This window comes from Coregonus clupeaformis, chromosome 17 (assembly GCF_020615455.1).
Source record: "Coregonus clupeaformis isolate EN_2021a chromosome 17, ASM2061545v1, whole genome shotgun sequence".
Lineage (NCBI taxonomy): Eukaryota > Metazoa > Chordata > Actinopteri > Salmoniformes > Salmonidae > Coregonus > Coregonus clupeaformis.
Window position 1 is genome coordinate 30113781 of NC_059208.1, and position 23818 is coordinate 30137598.

A 23818-nucleotide genomic window follows, 5' to 3' on the forward strand; every position below is an offset into this window, starting at 1 on the left:
ACTCTTCCACATACAGACATAACAATCTAGCCAGGGTCAGGGCAGTCAGTGGAAGAACAGTCAATTATTCACACACACACTGATTTATTTACACAGTTAGCCACCAACGTTGGAATTAATCAATTTAGTGGCGAGCAGCACACACACACACACACACACACACACACACACACACACACACACACACACACACACACACACACACACACACACACACACACACACACACACACACAGAGAACATTAAAGGTCCCCTGTAGCTCAGTTGGTAGAGCATGGCGCTTGCAACGGCAGGGTTGTGGGTTCGTTTCCCACGGGGGGCCAGTATGAAAATGTATGCACTCACTAACTGTAAGTCGCTGGATAAGAGCGTCTGCTAAATGACTAAAATGTTAAATGTAAAGGACCTATTCCACAATGACACCTTCCTGTGTAACTCCTCTGTTGCCTCTCCAGTCAGTCCCCAGACAGACACATCGTCATGGGAAAGTCTCCAGTCAGTCCCCAGACAGACACATCATCATGGGAAAGTCTCCAGTCAGTCCCCAGACAGACACATCGTCATGGGAAAGTCTCCAGTCAGTCCCCAGACAGACACATCGTCATGGGAAAGTCTCCAGTCAGTCCCCAGACAGACACATCGTCATGGGAAAGTCTCCAGTCAGTCCCCAGACAGACACATCATCATGGGAAAGTCTCCAGTCAGTCCCCAGACAGACACATCATCATGGGAAAGTCTCCAGTCAGTCCCCAGACAGACACATCATCATGGGAAAGTCTCCAGTCAGTCCCCAGACAGACACATCATCATGGGAAAGTCTCCAGTCAGTCCCCAGACAGACACATCATCATGGGAAAGTCTCCAGTCAGTCCCCAGACAGACACATCATCATGGGAAAGTCTCCAGTCAGTCCCCACACAGACACATCATCATGGGAAAGTCTCCAGTCAGTCCCCAGACAGACACATCATCATGGGAAAGTCTCCAGTCAGTCCCCACACAGACACATCATCATGGGAAAGTCTCCAGTCAGTCCCCACACAGACACATCGTCATGGGAAAGTCTCCAGTCAGTTCCCAGACAGACACATCGTCATGGGAAAGTCTCCAGTCAGTCCCCACACAGACACATCATCATGGGAAAGTCTCCAGTCAGTTCCCACACAGACACATCGTCATGGGAAAGTCTCCAGTCAGTCCCCACACAGACACATCATCATGGGAAAGTCTCCAGTCAGTCCCCACACAGACACATCGTCATGGGAAAGTGTGTTTACATTTTACACAAACAGACTGAGCATGTTTGTTTGTTTACACTGTGTGTGTGTGTGTGTGTGTGTGTGTGTGTGTGTGTGTGTGTGTGTGTGTGTGTGTGTGTACACAGATAGTGGCGGAAAAAAACTAATAGGCCCTGCTTGTGTCACAGCAGTTTGAACAGACAGCATCAGTCACTAATTGACTACCAGTGTGAACCAACGCCAAGGTTGTCTACTGGGTTCATGAACACAATGATGTCATAGTGAGGGTTAACTTAGGTTAGGGTTAGAGGGAGTCTAGGGACAGATAAAGACAGGTAGAGAAAGGGTTAGAGGGAGTTTAGGGACAGATAAAGACAGGTAGAGAAAGGGTTAGGGGGAGTCTAGGGACAGATAAAGACAGGTAGAGAAAGGGTTAGGGGGAGTCTAGGGACAGATAAAGACAGGTAGAGAAAGGGTTAGGGGGAGTCTAGGGACAGATAAAGACAGGTAGAGAAAGGGTTAGAGGGAGTTTAGGGACAGATAAAGACAGGTAGAGAAAGGGTTAGGGGGAGTCTAGGGACAGATAAAGACAGGTAGAGAAAGGGTTAGGGGGAGTTTAGGGACAGATAAAGACAGGTAGAGAAAGGGTTAGGGGGAGTCTAGGGACAGATAAAGACAGGTAGAGAAAGGGGTTAGAGGGAGTCTAGGGACAGATAAAGACAGGTAGAGAAAGGGTTAGGGGGAGTCTAGGGACAGATAAAGACAGGTAGAGAAAGGGTTTGAGGGAGTTTAGGGAGTTTAGGGACAGATAAAGACAGGTAGAGAAAGGGTTAGGGTTAGGGGGAGTCTAGGGACAGAGAGACAGGTAGAGAAAGGGTTAGGGGGAGTCTAGGGACAGATAAAGACAGGTAGAGAAAGGGTTAGGGTTAGGGGGAGTCTAGGGACAGATAAAGACAGGTAGAGAAAGGGTTAGGGGGAGTCTAGGGACAGATAAAGACAGGTAGAGAAAGGGTTAGGGTTAGGGGGAGTCTAGGGACAGAGAGACAGGTAGAGAAAGGGTTAGGGGGAGTCTAGGGACAGAGAGACAGGTAGAGAAAGGGTTAGGGGGAGTCTAGGGACAGAGAGACAGGTAGAGAAAGGGTTAGGGGGAGTCTAGGGACAGAGAGACAGGTAGAGAAAGGGTTAGGGGGAGTCTAGAGACAGATAAAGACAGGTAGAGAAAGGGTTAGGGTTAGGGGGAGTCTAGGGACAGAGAGACAGGGACCAAAAGTAGAGAGAATAATTACTGCTTCCTTACAGTCCAGACTTTTTATTTTGGTGGAGAGTAACGGGTGTCTTTTCTGTTTTAGCAGGCTGCACCTCCCCAAATCAGGTGTGGGTTTTCTGCTTTTAAACTAAAATGACCAGAAGTTGAAATAGCAAGCTAAATCAAATCTAGTTGTAGAGATGTTGTTGACTATATGAACATGACATATGGACTTGGTCCACCTCTGAGAGTAGCCTTCCCTACCTACAGTGTGCATATCAATCACCATCAATCTCTACTACTCTCTGAGAGTAGCCTTCCCTACCTACAGTGTGCATATCAATCACCATCAATCTCTACTACTCTCTGAGAGTAGCCTTCCCTACCTACAGTGTGCATATCAATCACCATCAATCTCTACTACTCTCTGAGAGCAGCCTTCCCTACCTACAGTGTACATATCAATCACCATCAATCTCTACTACTCTCTGAGAGTAGCCTTCCCTACCTACAGTGTAAATATCAATCACCATCAATCTCTACGACTCTCTGAGAGTAGCCTTCCCTTCCTACAGTGTACATATCAATCACCATCAATCTCTACTACTCTCTGAGAGTAGCCTTCCCTACCTACAGTGTACATATCAATCACCATCAATCTCTACTACTCTCTGAGAGTAGCCTTCCCTACCTACAGTGTACATATCAATCACCATCAATCTCTACTAGTCTCTGAGAGTAGCCTTCCCTACCTACAGTGTGCATATCAATCACCATCAATCTCTACTACTCTCTGAGAGTAGCCTTCCCTACCTACAGTGTACATATCAATCACCATCAATCTCTACTACTCTCTGAGAGTAGCCTTCCCTACCTACAGTGTACATATCAATCACCATCAATCTCTACTACTCTCTGAGAGTAGCCTTCCCTACCTACAGTGTACATATCAATCACCATCAATCTCTACTACTCTCTGAGAGTAGCCTTCCCTACCTACAGTGTGCATATCAATCACCATCAATCTCTACTACTCTCTGAGAGTAGCCTTCCCCTACCTACAGTGTACATATCAATCACCATCAATCTCTACTACTCTCTGAGAGTAGCCTTCCCTACCTACAGTGTACATATCAATCACCATCAATCTCTACTACTCTCTGAGAGTAGCCTTCCCTACCTACAGTGTACATATCAATCACCATCAATCTCTACTAGTCTCTGAGAGTAGCCTTCCCTACCTACAGTGTGCATATCAATCACCATCAATCTCTACTACTCTCTGAGAGTAGCCTTCCCTACCTACAGTGTGCATATCAATCACCATCAATCTCTACTACTCTCTGAGAGTAGCCTTCCCTACCTACAGTGTACATATCAATCACCATCAATCTCTACTACTTATCTTACTGTGAATCTAAAATAAATATGACCAAGCTACTCTTCCATACATGGCAAGGAGGACCATCCCACAACCCTTTCATCTTTGTGGTGAAATAAGCAGCAAAACAACATCCCACTTAGCTTTCCCATATCCTCCTGCTCCATTCAACATCAGTACCATGAGGTATCTCTGTCTGACCTGTAATCATGGCTCTGTATGGGCTGGCATGACAGTCCAACAGAGAGGGTAAAGTGTGTGTCTTCCAACCTGCTAGTCATCATGGCTGATAGGTCTAGAAGCAGAGAGAGGAGGACATAAATGGAGTCCAATTGAAGCCCTCTCCTCCTCCCTCTTCAAGAGGGCCACTGACAGCTTGCCGTGTTTCTTCCCACATGAGAGAAGGACTGAGAGACAGGGTGTGCGTCACAAATGGCCCCCTGTCACAAATGGCGCTCTACTCTCCGGCTACACGGATTAGGCACTAAATAAACCTCAGCAAGTGCTAAATACGGCTGCTAGAATCTTGACTAGAACCAAAGCACTGTATCATATTACTCCAGCACTAGAGTCTCTACACTGGCTTCCTGTTAAGGCTAGGGCTGATTCCCCAACAACGCATTACATGGACTGGCTCCTACCTACCTACCTATCTATTTGGTCCTGCCGTACATACCTACATGTACGCTACGGTCACAAGCCGTAGGCCTCCTTATTGTTCCTAGAATTTCTAAGCAAACAGCTGGAGGCAGGGCTTTCTCCTATAGAGCTACATTTTTATGGAATGGTCTGCCGATCCACGTGAGAGACGCAGACTCTGTCTCAACCTCTGTCTTATCTGGTGTCCTGTGTGATCTTAAGTATGGTCCCTCTAATTCTCCCATCTCTCTCCTCCCGGAGGACCTGAGCCCTAGGAACATGCCTCAGGACTAACTGGCCTGAGGACCCATGGCTGTTCCCGTCCCCAGTCCACCTGGTCGCGCTGCTGATCCAGTTTCTGCTGTTCTGGACCTTTGCCACCTAGTTGAGTACTGGTGCTGTACACTGTGTGTGTGTGAGTGTGTGCGCGCGCATGCGTGTGTTAAAGTGTGTGTGTAAGTGTGTGTATTTGTAGAGAGAGATTGTGAATGTGTATAATGGGTTTCCGTCCGTGATGGAATAGGCTGCTAATAGCTTAGCGCTGTGTAGGACATATAATTGCAGTGAAAACCCTGGCACATTGTGTCACCCCCAGTGATAAACAGCTGTGGTTTTGCATAGACAAGAGGAAAGGAGCGAGAGAGGCCGCATCCCAAATGGCACCCTGTATAGTGCACTATGTTGAACTACTTTGACCCCGGTCAAAAGTTGTGGACTATATAGGGAATAGGGCATAATTTGGGAAAGAGACAGAAACCCTTTCTGGAGCAAAACCGGTTTACTTAAGAGGTGTCAGAGGCTGTTTACTGCCTGGCAGGACGGTTGTAGCTAACTGCTATAGTTCTCTAACTAATAGGTATGTTATAGCTAGGTGCTATAGTCCTCTAACTAATAGGTATGATTGTAGCTAACCGCTATAGTCCTCTAACCAATAGGTATGGTTGTAGCTAGATGCTATAGTCCTCTAACTAATAGGTATGGTTGTAGCTAGCTTTTATAGTCCTCTAACTAATAGGTATGGTTGTAGCTAGCTGCTATAGTCCTCTAACTAATAGGTACAGTTGTAGCTAGATGCTATAGTCCTCTAACTAATAGGTATGGTTGTAGCTAGCTTTTATAGTCCTCTAACTAATAGGTATGGTTGTAGCTAGCTTTTATAGTCCTCTAACTAATAGGTATGGTTGTAACTAGCTTTTATAGTCCTCTAACTAATAGGTATGGTTATAGCTAGGTGCTATAGTCCTCTAACTAATAGGTATGGTTGTAGCTAGATGCTATAGTCCTCTAACTAATAGGTATGGTTGTAGCTAGCTGCAATAGTCCTCTAACTAATAGGTATGGTTGTAGCTAGCTGCAATAGTCCTCTAACTAATAGGTACGGTTGTAGCTAGATGCTATAGTCCTCTAACTAATAGGTATGGTTGTAGCTAGTTGGTCCTCTAACTAATAAGGATGGTTGTAGCTAGCTGCTATAGTCCTCTAACTAATAGGTATGGTTATAGCTAGGTGCTATAGTCCTCTAACTAATAGGTAAGATTGTAGATAACTGCTATAGTCCTCTAACTAATAGGTACAGTTGTAGCTAACCGCTATAGTCCTCTAGCAATACTAATAGGTATGGTTGTAGCTAGATGCTATAGTCCTCTAACTAATAGGTATGGTTATAGCTAGGTGCTATAGTCCTCTAACTAATATGTATGGGTGTAGCTAACTGCTATAGCCCTCTAACTAATAGGTATGGTTGTAGCTAGATGCTATAGTCCTCTAACTAATAGGTATGGTTGTAGCTAGATGCTATAGTCCTCTAACTAATAGGTATGGGTGTAGCTAACTGCTATAGTCCTCTAACTAATAGGTACGGTTGTAGCTAACTGCTATAGTCCTCTAACTAATAGGTACAGTTGTAGCTAGCTGCTATAGTCCTCTAACTAATAGGTATGGTTGTAGCTAGATGCTATAGTCCTCTAACTAATAGGTATGGTTGTAGCTAGATGCTATAGTCCTCTAACTAATAGGTATGGTTATAGCTAGGTGCTATAGTCCTCTAACTAATAGGTATAGGTGTAGCTAACTGCTATAGTCCTCTAACTAATAGGTATGGTTGTAGCTAGATGCTATAGTCCTCTAACTAATAGGTATGGTTGTAGCTAGATGCTATAGTCCTCTAACTAATAGGTACGGTTGTAGCTAACCGCTATAGTCCTCTAACAATGCTAATAGGTACGGATGTAGCTAAGCGACTATAGTCCCCTAACTAATAGGTATGGTTGTAGCTAGCTGGTCCTCTAACTAATAGGTATGGTTATAGCTAGGTGCTACAGTCCTCTAACTAATAGGTACGGTTGTAGCTAGGTGCTATAGTTCTCTAACTAATAGGTATGGTTGTAGCTAGATGCTATAGTCCTCTAACTAATAGGGATGGTAGTAGCTACGGTATCTGCTAGTCCTTGAGCTAATTGCAGCTGTTAGTGGACCACACAGCAACAGGAATGTAATAACCATAAAGTACAACCAGGAGGAGAATTCTAACACCTGGACAGTCCACACACTTCTCTCCTCTCCTTCAGGTCAGATGGTTTAGTCTACAAGCTCTTTGACAACAAGACTAACTGAATGCTGTCTTATTTAGCTTCATAATTTATCTGTTTTGACCAAGACCTCTCTCATGTCAGGTTTTATAAATCCCTGTTACAGTCAGTCCAACCTGACGGTCACTAAAAACACCTGCACTGTGAGATTACTGTCCAACCTGACTGTGACTAAAAACACCTGCACTGTGAGATTCCTGTCCAACCTGACTGTGACTAAAAACACCTGCACTGTGAGATTCCTGTCCAACCTGACTGTGACTAAAAACACCTGCACTGTGAGATTCCTGTCCAACCTGACTGTGACTAAAAACACCTGCACTGTGAGATTCCTGTCCAACCTGACTGTGACTAAAAACACCTGCACTGTGAGATTCCAGTCCAACCTGTCACTAAAAACACCTGCACTGTGAGATTCCTGTCCAACCTGACTGTCACTAAAAACAACTGCACTGTGAGATTCCAGTCCAACCTGACTGTCACTAAAAACACCTGCACTGTGAGATTCCTATTCAACCTGACTGTCACTAAAAACACCTGCACTGTGAGATTCCTATTCAACCTGACTGTCACTAAAAACACCTGCACTGTGAGATTCCTGTCCAACCTGTCACTAAAAACACCTGCACTGTGAGATTCTTGTCCAACCTGTCACTAAAAACACCTGCACTGTGAGATTCCTGTCCAACCTGACTGTCACTAAAAACACCTGCACTGTGAGATTCCAGTCCACTCACTGAGCTGAAGCACTATCATACAACCATCTCACTTACTGCGCCCCCACTCCCCTGTAAACCCCTTTTAAACAAAACAGATATTATGTAAATATTATTAATTGCCTTCCTAAAGCCCCTAGGAAGAGAGAGAGAGAGAGAGAGAGAGAGAGAGAGAGAGAGAGAGAGAGAGAGAGAGAGAGAGAGAGAGAGAGAGAGAGAGAGAGAGAGAGAGAGAGGGGGGGAGAGAGAGAGAGAGAGAGAGAGAGAGAGAGAGAGAGAGAGAGAGAGAGAGAGAGAGAGAGAGAGAGAGAGAGAGAGAGAGAGAGAGAGGTTGAAGAGCGAGTATGAGTGAGTGAGGGTTCTCAATGAGCAATTTGGAAATTATACGGCTGGCTAAACTGTCACTATTTTTCTTGCGTATGTTAAATCTGGGAGCTCAGTGTTATTTTTCACAGGAGCAGCTCCTGAACATTTGTACTACAGGAAAGGACATCAAATGATGCTCAGAAATGTGATACACATTTTAATTTCACACTCCATCAGGTTTTTACAGCCGAGCTGTAGCCGGGCAGTGCAGTGGCAGGCAGGAACAGAACATAAAGGAGAGGCTGCGTCCCAAATGGCACCCTATTCCATATGGGCACTGGTCAAAAGTAGTGCACTGCGTAGGGAATAGGGTGCTATTTGGGACTGGGACAGAGAGTCTGGCAGCCCGCCATCACCACGTCCACCAACCAACCGACGCTACAAACCGTCAGGCTCGCTCTCATGGTATGACATCACGTTTTTAAAGTTCACCACCACCAAGACGTATCTTTCCTCTCTGTAAAAAGCGACCTCATAAACAACACTTGGAAGTGTCTGAAATGACACCCTATTCTCACTATAGTTCATTATGAACACAGCACAGGTCTGATTAAACCTAATCTCATCATGTCTGAAGAGAGAGAGGTGAACACTCCTCAAACTGCTCTAAAATCTACCTGCAAACTTGATGTGTGTCACATGACATTCACTTTGTGCCATTTGACTTGATATGGCACTTGATTATTTAGACAGATGTGGTTGCTAATAGCGCTCCTATATTGACATTTAACCAGAGCGACCAGAATGGTATGTTTCTTCATAAGGCTGTTAAATGTGATGTCTGTTTCCTCTCTGCAAAGAATGGCTATGGAGCAGCCGGTCTATCTACTGTATACCCCAGGCCCAGTGTGTACCTCAGGCCCAGTGTGTACCTCAGGCCCAGTGTGTACCCCAGGCCCAGTGTGTACCCCAGGCCCAGTGTGTACCCCAGGCCCAGTGTGTACCCCAGGCCCAGTGTGTACCTCAGGCCCAGTGTGTACCCCAGGCCCAGTGTGTACCCCAGGCCCAGTGTGTACCTCAGGCCCAGTGTGTACCTCAGGCCCAGTGTGTACCCCAGGCCCAGTGTGTACCTCAGGCCCAGTGTATACCCCAGGCCCAGTGTGTACCCCAGGCCCAGTGTGTACCCCAGGCCCAGTGTGTACCCCAGGCCCAGTGTGTACCTCAGGCCCAGTGTGTACCTCAGGCCCAGTGTGTAGTCCAGGCCCAGTGTGTACCTCAGGCCCAGTGTGTACCTCAGGCCCAGTGTGTACCTCAGGCCCAGTGTGTGGTCCAGGCCCAGTGTGTACCTCAGGCCCAGTGTGTAGTCCAGGCCCAGTGTGTACCCCAGGCATGATGTGTACAGTATCCCAGAACCCCTCTGTGCTTCATGAAGAGATCAGACAGACTAATAGAGGGAGAGAGAGAGAGAGAGAGAGAGAGAGAGAGAGAGAGAGAGAGAGAGAGAGAGAGAGAGAGAGAGAGAGAGAGAGAGAGAGAAAACATGGAAGAGAGGGATGAATCGGTGAGTGAGAAGAGCGAGAGAGGGGAAGGAGGAGAGAGAAGGATGGATAGGTGAAAGGGGTAGAGCAGCTTCCTCTAGGAACACCAGGTTATCCTGTCTGATTAAATAAACAACTGAGCAGGAGAGAGCCCTGGCTCTTCTCTGACAACATCTTAGCATGAAGACCCACAGAGAGCCCTGGCTCTGCTCTGACCACATCTTAGCATGCAGACCCACAGAGAGCCCTGGCTCTGCTCTGACCACATCTTAGCATGCAGACCCACAGAGAGCCCTGGCTCTGATCTGACCACATCTTAGCATGAAGACCCACAGAGAGCCTTGGCTCTGATCTGACCACATCTTAGCATGAAGACCCACAGAGAGCCCTGGCTCTGATCTGACCACATCTTAGCATGCAGACCCACAGAGAGCCCTGGCTCTGATCTGACCACATCTTAGCATGCAGACCCCATACTACCAGATGTTCCTTTAAAACCTACTTTTGTAAAATACTGTGTGCTACAGCTGGGTGACAAGATAAGGAAGACTGTTTTATCCTCTAGACATTTAGACTGCTTCATGTTTCGTTTCCTTTGCTTCCTAGTATCGCGATACTGGTACCGTGACAACACTAATTCAGATAGATATTTCCTTCACACTGACTGAATGAAAGACTTTCTCCCCTGTTCATAATGTATTTTTTCTGTTCATGTGATTATTTTATTAATGTATTGCCTTTATTCAACCTGGTAAGACATTAGGATGACGACCTGAGATAGCTCAGCCTACCAGCTTCCACCTGAAAAGGAAAGACTTGAACCGCTAGTTGAATTCAATAGGGCCACTGATGTGGTAATGCATTAGCAGGAAAGACTTCACATGGGTGCAGGCGGATTGACGCAGTGAATGAAATGTCATTTCCAGGCCTGGAGTAACAGTAATAATAGTCATGTAGTTATGGCTTCCAATCATATCAAATCACATTGCACTTTGTCTCCCTGGACGAAAGGCAGCTATTGGAGGAACAACTCATAATGTGTGCAATGTCTGCCCTGAAGTGACCCTGCTAGCTCAGAGTAAACTGGTTTGAAAGCCTCTTTTATTTGAAGCAGAACAAGAAAACAGTTCCTATATGGAACGTAACCATTTGCTGTATGTTTGGTACGTTGTTAACTTTGCTGTAGATATTCCACCTTCCTGTCTGAGATAGCTAGCGCTGCAGCTCTAATAGTAGTTCACATGAGGACACAAACCCTGTTGTATTGAATAGCTTACCTGAGTTAGCCCAGACACCTCTCCCTTCTGCAGCGGCTCGGCGATGGAGGGAGTGAACACTTTACAACCGTCCAGCGGTCTTCCCTTCAGGAAGTGTTTCCCTGCCTCGAAGATCTCCACCTCAATCATCTTCCCCTTGAACTCTGACCTCTTGGGCACCAGTACCTGACACAGGAAACATGAAATAGGGGGTTAGAGGTCAATGTGTGAAATCCATTGATTGATTGATTGAACGTGTGAAACTGTTGGCAGAGGAACATGGTGTAAAAATAGGAAAATCAATGGTGATGGATCACACTCAGCTCAGTGAGAGCCTCCTCCTTTGTGAAATCTACTTCCGCCACATTTAACACTATACCTGGACATTATTGGAGGTTTCTTAAGGTAATGTGGACCAGTTTAAGATGATTCAAATGAACTGGTGGTGGTGGAACCAAGGAGACATTACAGTACATGCCAGTGAAACCAGTAAAAGGTTTAGAGATGTCCTCCAGTCCCAGTCACTGGCAGTACAGTACAGCAGGGGATTTATTGTTAAGCTTCACATTACTGTGCACAGATTGCTCCTAGCAGCCAGTGGAGTACGGAAATGGGGCTCAGTGTTCCAGCTCGGAACACTGTGGCATTCCCAGTATTCCCAAAACAGATATAGCCCTGTCCCTTCAAACACATTCCTCCGCTTCTTCCTGAGATTACACACTTATATCTGCATTAGGTCCTATAGAAAAGATGGATCCAACCTCGACACAATTGGATTAAAGATGGTGTGCAGAGCAGATGAACCTCCAGGGGTTTGGGGTTGTAATGGCCTTCATTATGTTGTGGTTGGTTGGTAGTATTGGTATTAGCCTGGCATTTAAACTGACTTCTTTACAGTCCGTTTCACCTTTGTTTCACTTCATTGGTGAGCGCCACCTGAAAAAGCTAGGCTACTGTATGTTTGCTTTGTATTGAAGCAACGTTATGGTGTACACCTTACTGTTTCTTAATGTCCTTCCTTTTCTTTTAAAATGTGTTTGAAGGCATTCTGATGAGGGAGTAAGTTGAAAGAAGTGTGCTGGGAAAGGGGGGGGCTGTAGATTAAGGAAGGGGGGCTATAGATGGGGAAGGGGGGCTGTAGATGAAGGAAGGGGGACTGTAGATGGGGAAGGGGGGCTGTTGATGGGAAAGGGTGACTGTAGATGAAGGAAGGGGGCTGTTGATGGGGAGGGGGACTGTTGATGGGGGAAGGGGGACTGATGATGGGAAAGGGGGACTGTAGATGAAGGAAGGGGGCTGTTGATGGGGAAAAGGGGGGCTGTAGATGAAGGAAGGGGGGCTGTTGATGGGGGAAGGGGGGCTGTAGATGAAGGAAGGGGGGCTGTAGATGAAGGAAGGGGGCTGTTGATGGGGAGGGGGGCTGTAGATGAAGGAAGGGGGACTGATGATGGGGGAAGGGGGGCTGTAGATGAAGGAAGGGGGACTGTAGATGGGGGAAGGGGGGCTGTAGATGAAGGAAGGGGGACTGTAGATGGGGAAGGGGGCTGTAGATGAAGGAAGGGGGGCTGTTGATGGGGGAAGGGGGGCTGTAGATGAAGGAAGGGGGACTGTAGATGAAGGAAGGGGGGCTGTTGATGGTGAAGGGGGACTGTTGATGGGGGAAGGGGGCTGTAGATGAAGGAAGGGGGACTGTAGATGAAGGAAGGGGGGCTGTTGATGGGGGAATGGGGGCTGTAGATGAAGGAAGGGGGCTGTTGATGGGGAGGGGGGGCTGTAGATGAAGGAAGGGGGGACTGTAGATGAAGGAAGGGGGGCTGTTGATGGTGAAGGGGGACTGTTGATGGGGGAAGGGGGCTGTAAATGAAGGAAGGGGGACTGTAGATGAAGGAAGGGGGACTGTAGATGAAGGAAGGGGGGGCTGTTGATGGGGGAAGGGGGGCTGTAGATGAAGGAAGGGGGGCTGTTGATGGGGAGGGGGGCTGTAGATGAAGGAAGGGGGACTGTAGATGAAGGAAGGGGGGCTGTTGATGGGGGAAGGGGGACTGTTGATGGGGAAAGAAGGGGCTGCTGATGGGGGAAGGGGAGCTGTTGATGAAGGAAGGGGGACTGCTGATGGAGGAAGGGGGACTGTTGATGGGGATTCTGTTGATAGGGGAATGGGGGGGCTGTGTTGATGGGGCTGTAGATGGGGGAAGGGGATGGGGCTGTTGTTGGGGGAAAGGGAGGGGCTGTTGATGGGGGAATGTGGCTGTTGTTGTGGGGAAGGGGGGGGAGGGGCTGTTGATGGGGGAATGTGGCTGTTGTTGGGGGAAGGGGTGAAAATGAAAGGCAGAAGGCCTGGCTTGGTGAGATGTCTGAAAGGTCCTATTATGTTCAATCAAAACTCTACACTATAGAGGATATCTTTCCATCTGTCAATTATTTTTTCAATTAACTGGAAAATAAACGTGTTTTCCCTCAACGCTGCTGCATCTAATTTTCTTATTCTTTCTGTGCCACTCAATAAAAAATTCTTAAGTGTGACAATTTTTTTCATTCAATTATGTAAAGCGCTCAAGGTCAAGCGTTAGCATGTTCTGAGAGACAAGCTTTCACATCTCAACTGAACAGCAAACAGGTGGTTGGTGCTTGACAACTAGATCACGTCTTTAGGAGTTTCCTTTAGAATATTTCTATACCATCTACATTGTAGAGCCACTCATGACAGAATCATCATATCTATATGATTTAGTGTGAGGCACTGTTGGAGCTGTTCCCAGTGGACAGAGTTGTAGTTAACTGATGTGAATCATAACCAGGTAATACTACTCTAATGTCTATTCAAAGCGTGGCTGGACAACAAAAGAGCCTTCCTTCCACGGGGGCTATATAAAGGATGTATGCCTTAGTGTTTTATCTGTATCAGTCTTCTACCAGATGAGACCAGGGGAGTCTATATGATAGGGCTGGTGACCAGGTGAGTCTATATGATAGGGCTGGTGACCAAGGGAGTCTATATGGTCCTCTGTAGCTCAGCTGGTAGAGCACGGCGTGGTAGTGGGTTCGATCCCCGGGACCACCCATACACAAAAAATGTATGCACGCATGACTGTAAGTCGCTTTGGATAAAAGCGTCTGCTAAATGGCATATTATTATTATTACAGTGGGGGAAAAAAGTATTTAGTCAGCCACCAATTGTGCAAGTTCTCCCACTTAAAAAGATGAGAGAGGCCTGTAATTTTCATCATAGGTACACGTCAACTATGACAGACAAATTGAGAAAAGAAAATCCAGAAAATCACATTGTAGGATTTTTAATGAATTTATTTGCAAATTATGGTGGAAAATAAGTATTTGGTCACCTACAAACAAGCAAGATTTCTGGCTCTCACAGACCTGTAACTTCTTCTTTAAGAGGCTCCTCTGTCCTCCACTGTTACCTGTATTAATGGCACCTGTTTGAACTTGTTATCAGTATAAAAGACACCTGTCCACAACCTCAAACAGTCACACTCCAAACTCCACTATGGCCAAGACCAAAGAGCTGTCAAAGGACACCAGAAACAAAATTGTAGACCTGCACCAGGCTGGGAAGACTGAATCTGCAATAGGTAAGCAGCTTGGTTTGAAGAAATCAACTGTGGGAGCAATTATTAGGAAATGGAAGACATACAAGACCACTGATAATCTCCCTCGATCTGGGGCTCCAAGCAAGATCTCACCCCGTGGGGTCAAAATGATCACAAGAACGGTGAGCAAAAATCCCAGAACCACGGGGGGGGACCTAGTGAATGACCTGCAGAGAGCTGGGACCAAAGTAACAAAGCCTACCATCAGTAACACACTACGCCGCCAGGGACTCAGATCCTGCAGTGTCAGACATGTCCCCCTGCTTAAGCCAGTACATGTCCAGGCCCGTCTGAAGTTTGCTAGAGTGCATTTGGATGATCCAGAAGAGGATTGGGAGAATGTCATATGGTCAGATGAAACCAAAATATAACTTTTTGGTAAAAACTCAACTCGTCGTGTTTGGAGGACAAACAATGCTGAGTTGCATCCAAAGAACACCATACCTACTGTGAAGCATGGGGGGTGGAAACATCATGCTTTGGGGCTGTTTTTTCTGCAAAGGGACCAGGACGACTGATCCGTGTAAAGGAAAGAATGAATGGGGCCATGTATCGTGAGATTTTGAGTGAAAACCTCCTTCCATCAGCAAGGGCATTGAAGATGAAACGTGGCTGGGTCTTTCAGCATGACAATGATCCCAAACACACCGCCCGGGCAACGAAGGAGTGGCTTCGTAAGAAGCATTTCAAGGTCCTGGAGTGGCCTAGCCAGTCTCCAGATCTCAACCCCATAGAAAATCTTTGGAGGGAGTTGAAAGTCCGTGTTGCCCAGCGACAGCCCCAAAACATCACTGCTCTAGAGGAGATCTGCATGGAGGAATGGGCCAAAATACCAGCAACAGTGTGTGAAAACCTTGTGAAGACTTACAGAAAACGTTTGACCTGTGTCATTGCCAACAAAGGGTATATAACAAAGTATTGAGAAACTTTTGTTATTGACCAAATACTCATTTTCCACCATAATTTGCAAATAAATTCATAAAAAATCCTACAATGTGATTTTCTGGAAAAAAAATTCTCATTTTGTCTGTCATAGTTGTCGTGTACCTATGATGAAAATTATAGGCCTCTCTCATCTTTTTAAGTGGGACAACTTGCACAATTGGTGGGTGACTAAATACTTTTTTTCCCCACTGTATATGATAGGGCTGGTGACCAGGTGAATCTATGTGATAGGGCTGGTGACCAGGTGAGTCTATGTGATAGGGCTGGTGACCAGGTGAGTCTATGTGATAGGGCTGGTGACCAGGTGAGTATTTGCTAAGTCTGGTAATAGTATTGGAGCCTTATCGTCCCTCCCTCCCTCTCATCTCACTAGAGGAGTATGAGCCAGCCCAGTGGTGGACTGGGGAGGAGTATGAGCCAGCCCAGTGGTGGACTGGGGAGGAGTGGACAGAGGGGATGGTGGGGGAGGAGTGGACAGAGGGGATGGTGGGGGGTGGACTGGGGGGAGGAGTGGACAGAGGGGATGGTGGGGGTGGAATGGGGGAGGAGTGGACAGAGGGGATGGTGGGGGTGGACTGGGGGAGGAGTGGACAGAGGGGATGGTGGGGGTGGACTGGGGGAGGAGTGGACAGAGGGGATGGTGGGGGAGGAGTGGACAGAGGGGATGGTGGGGGTGGACGGGGTGGTCAAAGGCAGCCCGTTACTAGTTGATTAAATGATGAAAGAACTTGTCAAGGCCTGACACGAGGATCCCCTCTATTCATACACACCAGAACACAATCTCACATAGAGACATACACTGTGTGAGCACAAGGTGATGACTAAAGTGTCTTATTAGTAGAGAGAGGGAGAGAGGGGCTAACAGGGGAAAACAGTACTCTGCTATGGAATATTAAACAGTAGGTTTTAACACATTATTCCACTCCTCAATGGATGAGCAGCAGAGAGAGAGAGAGAGATGGCTCTGTGTCTGTTGGGTCTCATAACAGACCGATCAATGTTAGATCACTGGGTCTGGTCCCCCTGGCCCATCGGATCTGTAGGGGGCCCTGTGTGTGCAGAGAGCTGGCCATGTCTCCTTTCTTTAAGGGATCATAGCACATACTGTATCCCTCACACCAACAGAATAGCACGCACCCACATGCAAGCACACCTCTCTCTCTCTCTCTCTCTCTCTCTCTCTCTCTCTCTCTCTCTCTCTCTCTCTCTCTCTCTCTCTCTCTCTCTCTCTCTCACCATTAAAGAGACAGGTACGGCAAGACACTCCCGACTGCTTTATAATTCCATGCAGCTCTTTGTTCACACCCATCTCACCTCCCTCCCTCTCTTTCCTCCCCCCACCTCTATCTCCCCCTCTCCTGTGCCGCTGAATAGCCAGAGAGCAGCAGCAGAGAGGATTCTTCCGTCACATTGCCCGGAGACAGCCACTCTTTACAGAGACATAATGAGAATATTCCGGAGACCATCCTCAACTCACAGGGCTATTCAGCAGGGGTCACCCAGCCAAGGAGAGGAGGGTGTCTGTCTTTTCTCTCAATTTCCCTCTCTCTCTCCAGTGACAGGAGAGTGAGAGGAGCGTGAGAGGAGAGTGAAAGAAAGGAATGGCAGATCTTCTGTGCTGGCTGGCAGGCTGGCTCTCTTTATGATGCCCGGCAGGGGAGGAGAGATGGCTAGGGTTGGGGTCAGACAAGCACAGATCACTCTGCTGCACGGTCCATAAGCAAAAGGGACACATCTAATGCCTTTAGCCTCAGCTCCAGACTCTAGCTCTGAGATATAATATATACACCGGCCAGTTTAGATATAATATATACACCGGCCAGTTTAGATATAATATATACACCGGCCAGTTTAGATATAATATATACACCGGCCAGTTTAGATATAATATACAGTGGGGAAAAAAAGTATTTAGTCAGCTACCAATTGTGCAAGTTCTCCCACTTAAAAAGATGAGAGAGGCCTGTAATTTTCATCATAGGTACACGTCAACTATGACAGGCAAAATGAGGGAAAAAAATTCCAAAAAATCACATTGTAGGATTTTTATGAATTTATTTGCAAATTATGGTGGAAAATAAGTATTTGGTCACCTACAAACAAGCAAGATTTCTGGCTCTCACAGACCTGTAACTTCTTCTTTAAGAGGCTCCTCTGTCCTCCACTCGTTACCTGTATTAATGGCACCTGTTTGAACTTGTTATCAGTATAAAAGACACCTGTCCACAACCTCAAACAGTCACACTCCAAACTCCACTATGGCCAAGACTAAATAGCTGTCAAAGGACACCAGAAACAAAATTGTAGACTTGCACCAGGCTGGGAAGACTGAATCTGCAATAGGTAAGCAGCTTGGTTTGAAGAAATCAACTGTGGGAGCAATTATTAGGAAATGGAAGACATACAAGACCACTGATAATCTCCCCTCGATCTGGGGCTCCACGCAAGATCTCACCCCGTGGAGTCAAAATGATCACAAGAACGGTGAGCAAAAATCCCAGAACCACACGGGGGGACCTAGTGAATGACCTGCAGAGAGCTGGGACCAAAGTAACAAAGCCTACCATCAGTAACACACTACGCCGCCAGGGACTCAAATCCTGCAGTGCGAGACGTGTCCCCCTGCTTAAGCCAGTACATGTCCAGGCCCGTCTGAAGTTTGCTAGAGTGCATTTGGATGATCCAGAAGAGGATTGGGAGAATGTCATATGGTCAGATGAAACCAAAATAGAACTTCTTGGTAAAAACTCAACTCGTCGTGTTTGGAGGACAAAGAATGCTGAGTTGCATCCAAAGAACACCATACCTACTGTGAAGCATGGGGGTGGAAACATCATGCTTTGGAGCTGTTTTTCTGCAAAGGGACCAGGACGACTGATCCGTGTAAAGGAAAGAATGAATAGGGCCATGTATCGTGAGATTTTGAGTGAAAACCTCCTTCCATCAGCAAGGGCATTGAAGATGAAACGTGGCTGGGTCTTTCAGCATGACAATGATCCCAAACACACCGCCCGGGCAACGAAGGAGTGGCTTCGTAAGAAGCATTTCAAGGTCCTGGAGTGGCCTAGCCAGTCTCCAGATCTCAACCCCATAGAAAATCTTTGGAGGGGAGTTGAAAGTCCGTGTTGCCCAGCGACAGCCCCAAAACATCACTGCTCTATAGGAGATCTGCATGGAGGAATGGGCCAAAATACCAGCAACAGTGTGTGAAAACCTTGTGAAGACTTACAGAAAACCTTTGACCTGTGTCATTGCCAACAAAGGGTATATAACAAAGTATTGAGAAACTTTTGTTATTGACCAAATACTTATTTTCCACCATAATTTGCAAATAAATTCATTAAAAATCCTACAATGTGATTTTCTGAAATTTTTTTCCTCATTTTGTCTGTCATAGTTGGCGTGTACCTATGATGAAAATTACAGGCCTCTCTCATCTTTTTAAGTGGGAGAACTTGCACAATTGGTGGCTGACTAAATACTTTTTTTCCCCACTGTATACACCGGCCAGTTTAGATATAATATATACACCGGCCAGTTTAGGTATAATATATACTCCGGCCAGTTTAGATATAATATATACTCCGGCCAGTTTAGATATAATATATACTCCGGCCACCCCGTTCGCAAAAATGGATCGCTCCTACAGGTCACGTGGCCGTGGCTTGCTATATAAAGCAGGCAGACAGTTACTGTTCGATTGAACGTTAGAATGAGTGACCTAAGCGACTTTGAGCATGGTATGATTGTGGGTGCCAGGCGCGCCCTATCCAGTATCTCAGAAACAGTCGCTCTCCTGGGCTTTTCACACACAAGTCTCTAGCGTTGACCAAGAATGGTGTGACAAACAAAAAACATTCAGTCAGCAGCAGTCCTGCAAAACAGCTCGTTGATGAGAGGTCGAAGGAGAATGGCATGAATCATGCAAGCTAACAGGCGGGCCACAAACAGACAAATAACTGCGCAGTACAACAGTGGTGTGCAGAACGGCATCTCGGAACGCACAACTAGTTGATTCTTGTCAAGGATGGGCTATTGCAGCGACCACACCGGGTTCCACTCCTATCAGCTAAAAACAAGAAGAAGCGGCTCCAGTGGGCACGCCATCACCAACACTGGACAACTGAGGAGTGGAAAAACATTGCCTGGTCCGACGAATCCCGGTTCCTGTTGCGTCATGTTGATGACAGAGTCAGGATTTGGCATAAGCAGCAGTCCATGGACCCATCCTGCCTGGTGTCAACGGTACAGGCTGGTTGCAGTGGTGTATCGCCGGCCAATCTGCAGCAGCTGTGTGATGCCATTGCGTCAGCATGGACCAACATCCCTGTGGAACATTTACGACTTGTAGAATCCATGCCCCGAAGATTTCAGGCTGTTCTGGAGGCAAATGGTGGTCTGACGCGATACTAGATACCTAATAAACTGGCTGGTGAGTGTATATTCCCCCTGAACCACAGTCTGTAGAATTATATAGGGCCAGGAGGAGTGGCGGTGGTGCCTTTTAACAGCCTCAGAAAACAACAAGAGAGAGAGAGAGAGACAGACAGACACAGAGAGAGAGAGAGAGACAGACACAGAGAGAGAGAGAGAGAGAGAGAGAGAGAGAGAGAGAGAGAGAGAGAGAGAGAGAGGGAGAGAGAGAGAGAGACACACACACACACAGAGAGAGAGAGACAGAGAGAGAGAGAGAGAGAGAGAGAGAGAGAGAGACAGAGACACTGATAGAGAGAGAGAGAGACACACAGAGAGAGAGAGAGACAGAGAGAGACACAGAGAGAGAGAGAGACAGAGAGAGAGAGACAGAGAGACTGATAGAGAGAGAGAGAGAGAGAGAGGGAGAGAGAGAGAGAGAGACAGAGAGAGACAGACACAGAGAAAGACAGACACAGAGAGAGAGAGAGAGAGAGAGAGAGAGAGACACAGAGAGAGACAGACACAGAGAGAGAGAGAGAGAGACACAGAGAGAGACAGACACAGAGAGAGAGAGACAGAGAGAGAGAGAGAGACACACAAAGAGAGACAGACACAGAGAGAGAGAGAGAGAGACACAGAGAGAGACAGACACACATAGAGAGAGAGAGAGAGACAGAGAGAGAGAGACACAGAGAGAGAGAGACACAGAGAGAGAGAGAGACACAGAGAGAGAGAGACACAGAGAGAGAGAGAGACACAGAGAGAGAGAGACACAGAGAGAGAGAGACACAGAGAGAGAGAGAGACACAGAGAGAGAGAGAGAGACACGAGAGAGAGAGAGAGAGAGAGAGAGAGAGGTGCCGTGGTGTGGTGTAAGGGGATGGGGCTTTAGTGTTGGCTGATGGCTTAATGGTTGAATCTGAATCCATATCCATTCACACAGTGTGTCACAGAAAGATGTGTCTCTAGCTGCCTCGGAGAGAAGAGAGAGAGAAGCAGAGTAAAACGTAATCACATGCCAGTACTCAGCCCAGGACAGCCCCTGATTTAGGACGGCATACCAAAAAAATCACTTTGGAGTGGGGGGGGTTTGGAACTTTGACTAAGATCAAACTGCCAACATTCTACCTCGAGCTACATCAACTAGATGACACTTGTAACTACGTTTATAGCCCAGAGACAAGACCAGAACAAGTATTCCTGCACTCTTCCCTTCCCCTTTTTAAAAAGCAGAACTTCAAACATGTTTTTGATGATTGTTAACACAGGAGTAAATTGATTTCTTTGAAGGGGTGTTTGAAAGTTATTTATTTTTTTACAGGGAGGGAGGGAGGGATGCTTTGAAGCCATGTGCAGCAGTGTGCTGTGGGAATTTCATCTGGAATGTGGCTAAAGGCTGGAAGGATGGAGGCTGGACTGAATGTTTGCACATTAAAAGCAGGAGATTAGTTTTATTATCAGTTGCCAAACGGATGACTGGAGGGCCTCCATGTGTTTGATTACAAGCTAAGCTAACCTGGGGTAACCACCTGCATTACAAGTTAAGCTAACCTGGGGTAACCACCTGCATTACAACCTAACCTAACCAAACACAGACTAACCTACTACCTGCATTACAATCTAACCTAACTGTACACAGACTAACCTACTACCTGCATTACAATCTAACCTAACCACAAACAGATTAATCTACCTAGTGGTAGCCACCTGTATAAAAGCCAACCTGTGTTGATCCGGTGCAAGGTTGGTCATTTCTCTGTGATAGGAGTATTATTTGTACAGACCTAGTGAAACCAAATGTTTACATGGTGGTGTTGTGTATAAGTACACTTCCACAAACTACATCTATATAAACCTTCTAATGTAATCTCTTGTTGTCTTCAACTGTTGTGAAATGCATGCAATGCAATGTCACTGGGGTGTAGCAGAGTGAGTTGAATGAAATCCTGTGTCTTACCTGCTCATAATACTTGTTGTGAGCCACATAGTACTGGGAGTCAAATGACTCTTCAGTCACAAGCACCTGCTGGGTCTCCCCAATCTGAAAGAGAATAAAGAGTGTGCATTTTAAAACACACCTTTGTTTTATACAGAGTTGATACAGAGCTCTTGGCATACATGATAAGGAGAGAGAACACGCAGAGTGAGACTACAGTATTTGAACTGACAACACAGCAAATCCCAATGCAATACAATAGTTGCTTATTAACCAACAACCTTCCATTCTATGCCTATGAACACTAATCACTGTCTGCCCATATGCTGAGTAGACGTGATCAGGACAACTGAGCTATTCATCGTCAATATCCCCCTGGCTAGCAGTTTCTCTTTGTCACCAGGGCTGTCTCAAATGGCACATGAATAGGATGCCATTTGAGACGCAGACCAAGGCTGTTTTTACTGTCTGAATAGGGTGCCATTTGAGACACAGACCAAGGCTGTTTTTACTGTCTGAATAGGGTGCCATTTGAGACACAGACCAAGGCTGTTTTTACTGTCTGAATAGGGTGCCATTTGAGACGCAGACCAAGGCTGTTTTTACTGTCTGAATAGGGTGCCATTTGAGACACAGACCAAGGCTGTTTTTACTGTCTGAATAGGGTGCCATTTGAGACACAGACCAAGGCTGTTTTTACTGTCTGAATAGGGTGCCATTTGAGACGCAGACCAAGGCTGTTTTTACTGTCTGAATAGGGTGCCATTTGAGACACAGACCAAGGCTGTTTTTACTGTCTGAATAGGGTGCCATTTGAGACGCAGACCAAGGCTGTTTTTAATGTCTAGCGATCACAGCATAAATACATCTCTTTATTAGCCCGTATAAAAGGTGTTATTAAAACGAAACCTCGCAAACTTGATGTTTTATAATGATGTGTCTCTCTCTCCCTCTCTGTCTCTTTACACCCACAGAAAGAGGAGAATATGTTCCCATCATTACGTGTTAATTAGATGACAGAAAAAGAGAGGACTAGCTACAACAGGCAGAAACCAACGTGTCCAGTGCGATCACCCACCCAACATACATACAGTACCAATCATTCTGCCAAAGACATACAGATGAAAAAAGCAACAAATCTTCAAAGAGAGTAGAGAAGGACGTTATCTCATGTCAGTTTCCTTTAATAGTATCTGTTAGTGTAGTTCATTAAATAAAAAACAATCTATGCTGTGGCTTCTATACTTAATATCATCTTTGATGAACCAATTAAGGAATGTAGAGTTCTGATAGCGAGCTAATTGCTTCTAAACTGGTTGGCATGGCGACCGTGGATGTTGGAGGAAGGAGAATAGTCTAATTTTCTACAGACTGTTGGTGTTAAATCACGCACATACACACACACACACGAGAGAGGCCTGCACTCGTCCCATTAAGTCTCAGACAGACTTCCAATATGCATGTCCATTGTCTATAAGGGCCTCCGTGCTTCTGTCTTCCAAAGGAAAAATACCTAATGCTTAGACAGAGCGAAAGAGAGAGAGACAGAGAGCCTTTATCATATCTTAATTGCTTTCACTTTATTTCCAGAAGAGGTTTGGGGAGCAGCTGTCCTTTTGAGACAGCAGACTAAAACATGCCCTGTGAAAGCTGCTCTTGTTGTTTTGGTCTCCCACCTCCTCCTCACCCCCCTCCTTCCCTTTCTCCCTCCTCTCCCCCTTCCTTACCCCCTCTTCTCCCCCCCTCTCCTCTCCCCCCCTCTCCCTACCCACCTCCTTACCCATCTCCTCACCCTCTCCCTTCATCCCCCTCCTTACCCCGCACCCCCCATCAGGGTCTGGCAAAAGAGAGACAGATGAAAAGGCAACTTGAAGAGGAGGAGAGGAGAAGGAGAAGGAAAGGAGGAGGAGAGGAGAGGAAAAGGAGGAGAGGAGAGGAAAGGGAGGAGAGGAGAAGGAAAGGAGAGGAGAAGAGAAGAGAGGAGAGGAGAGGAGAGGAGGAGG

The 23818-nt window shown here is 46.4% G+C and overlaps 1 protein-coding gene across 2 annotated transcripts in view; it reads right to left on the minus strand.

The window, feature by feature from the left end:
* The window catches only part of cdkal1 (CDK5 regulatory subunit associated protein 1-like 1), a 649501-nt gene that overhangs the window by 28461 nt on the left and 597222 nt on the right, over positions 1-23818 (minus strand). For both annotated transcript variants that reach the window (XM_045226277.1, XM_045226278.1), the window contains exons 13-14: positions 21837-21920; positions 10931-11095 (exon numbers count right to left, since the gene is read on the minus strand). In XM_045226277.1, the coding sequence (XP_045082212.1) occupies positions 10931-11095; positions 21837-21920 (249 nt within the window). The remainder of the gene's footprint in view (positions 1-10930; positions 11096-21836; positions 21921-23818) is intronic.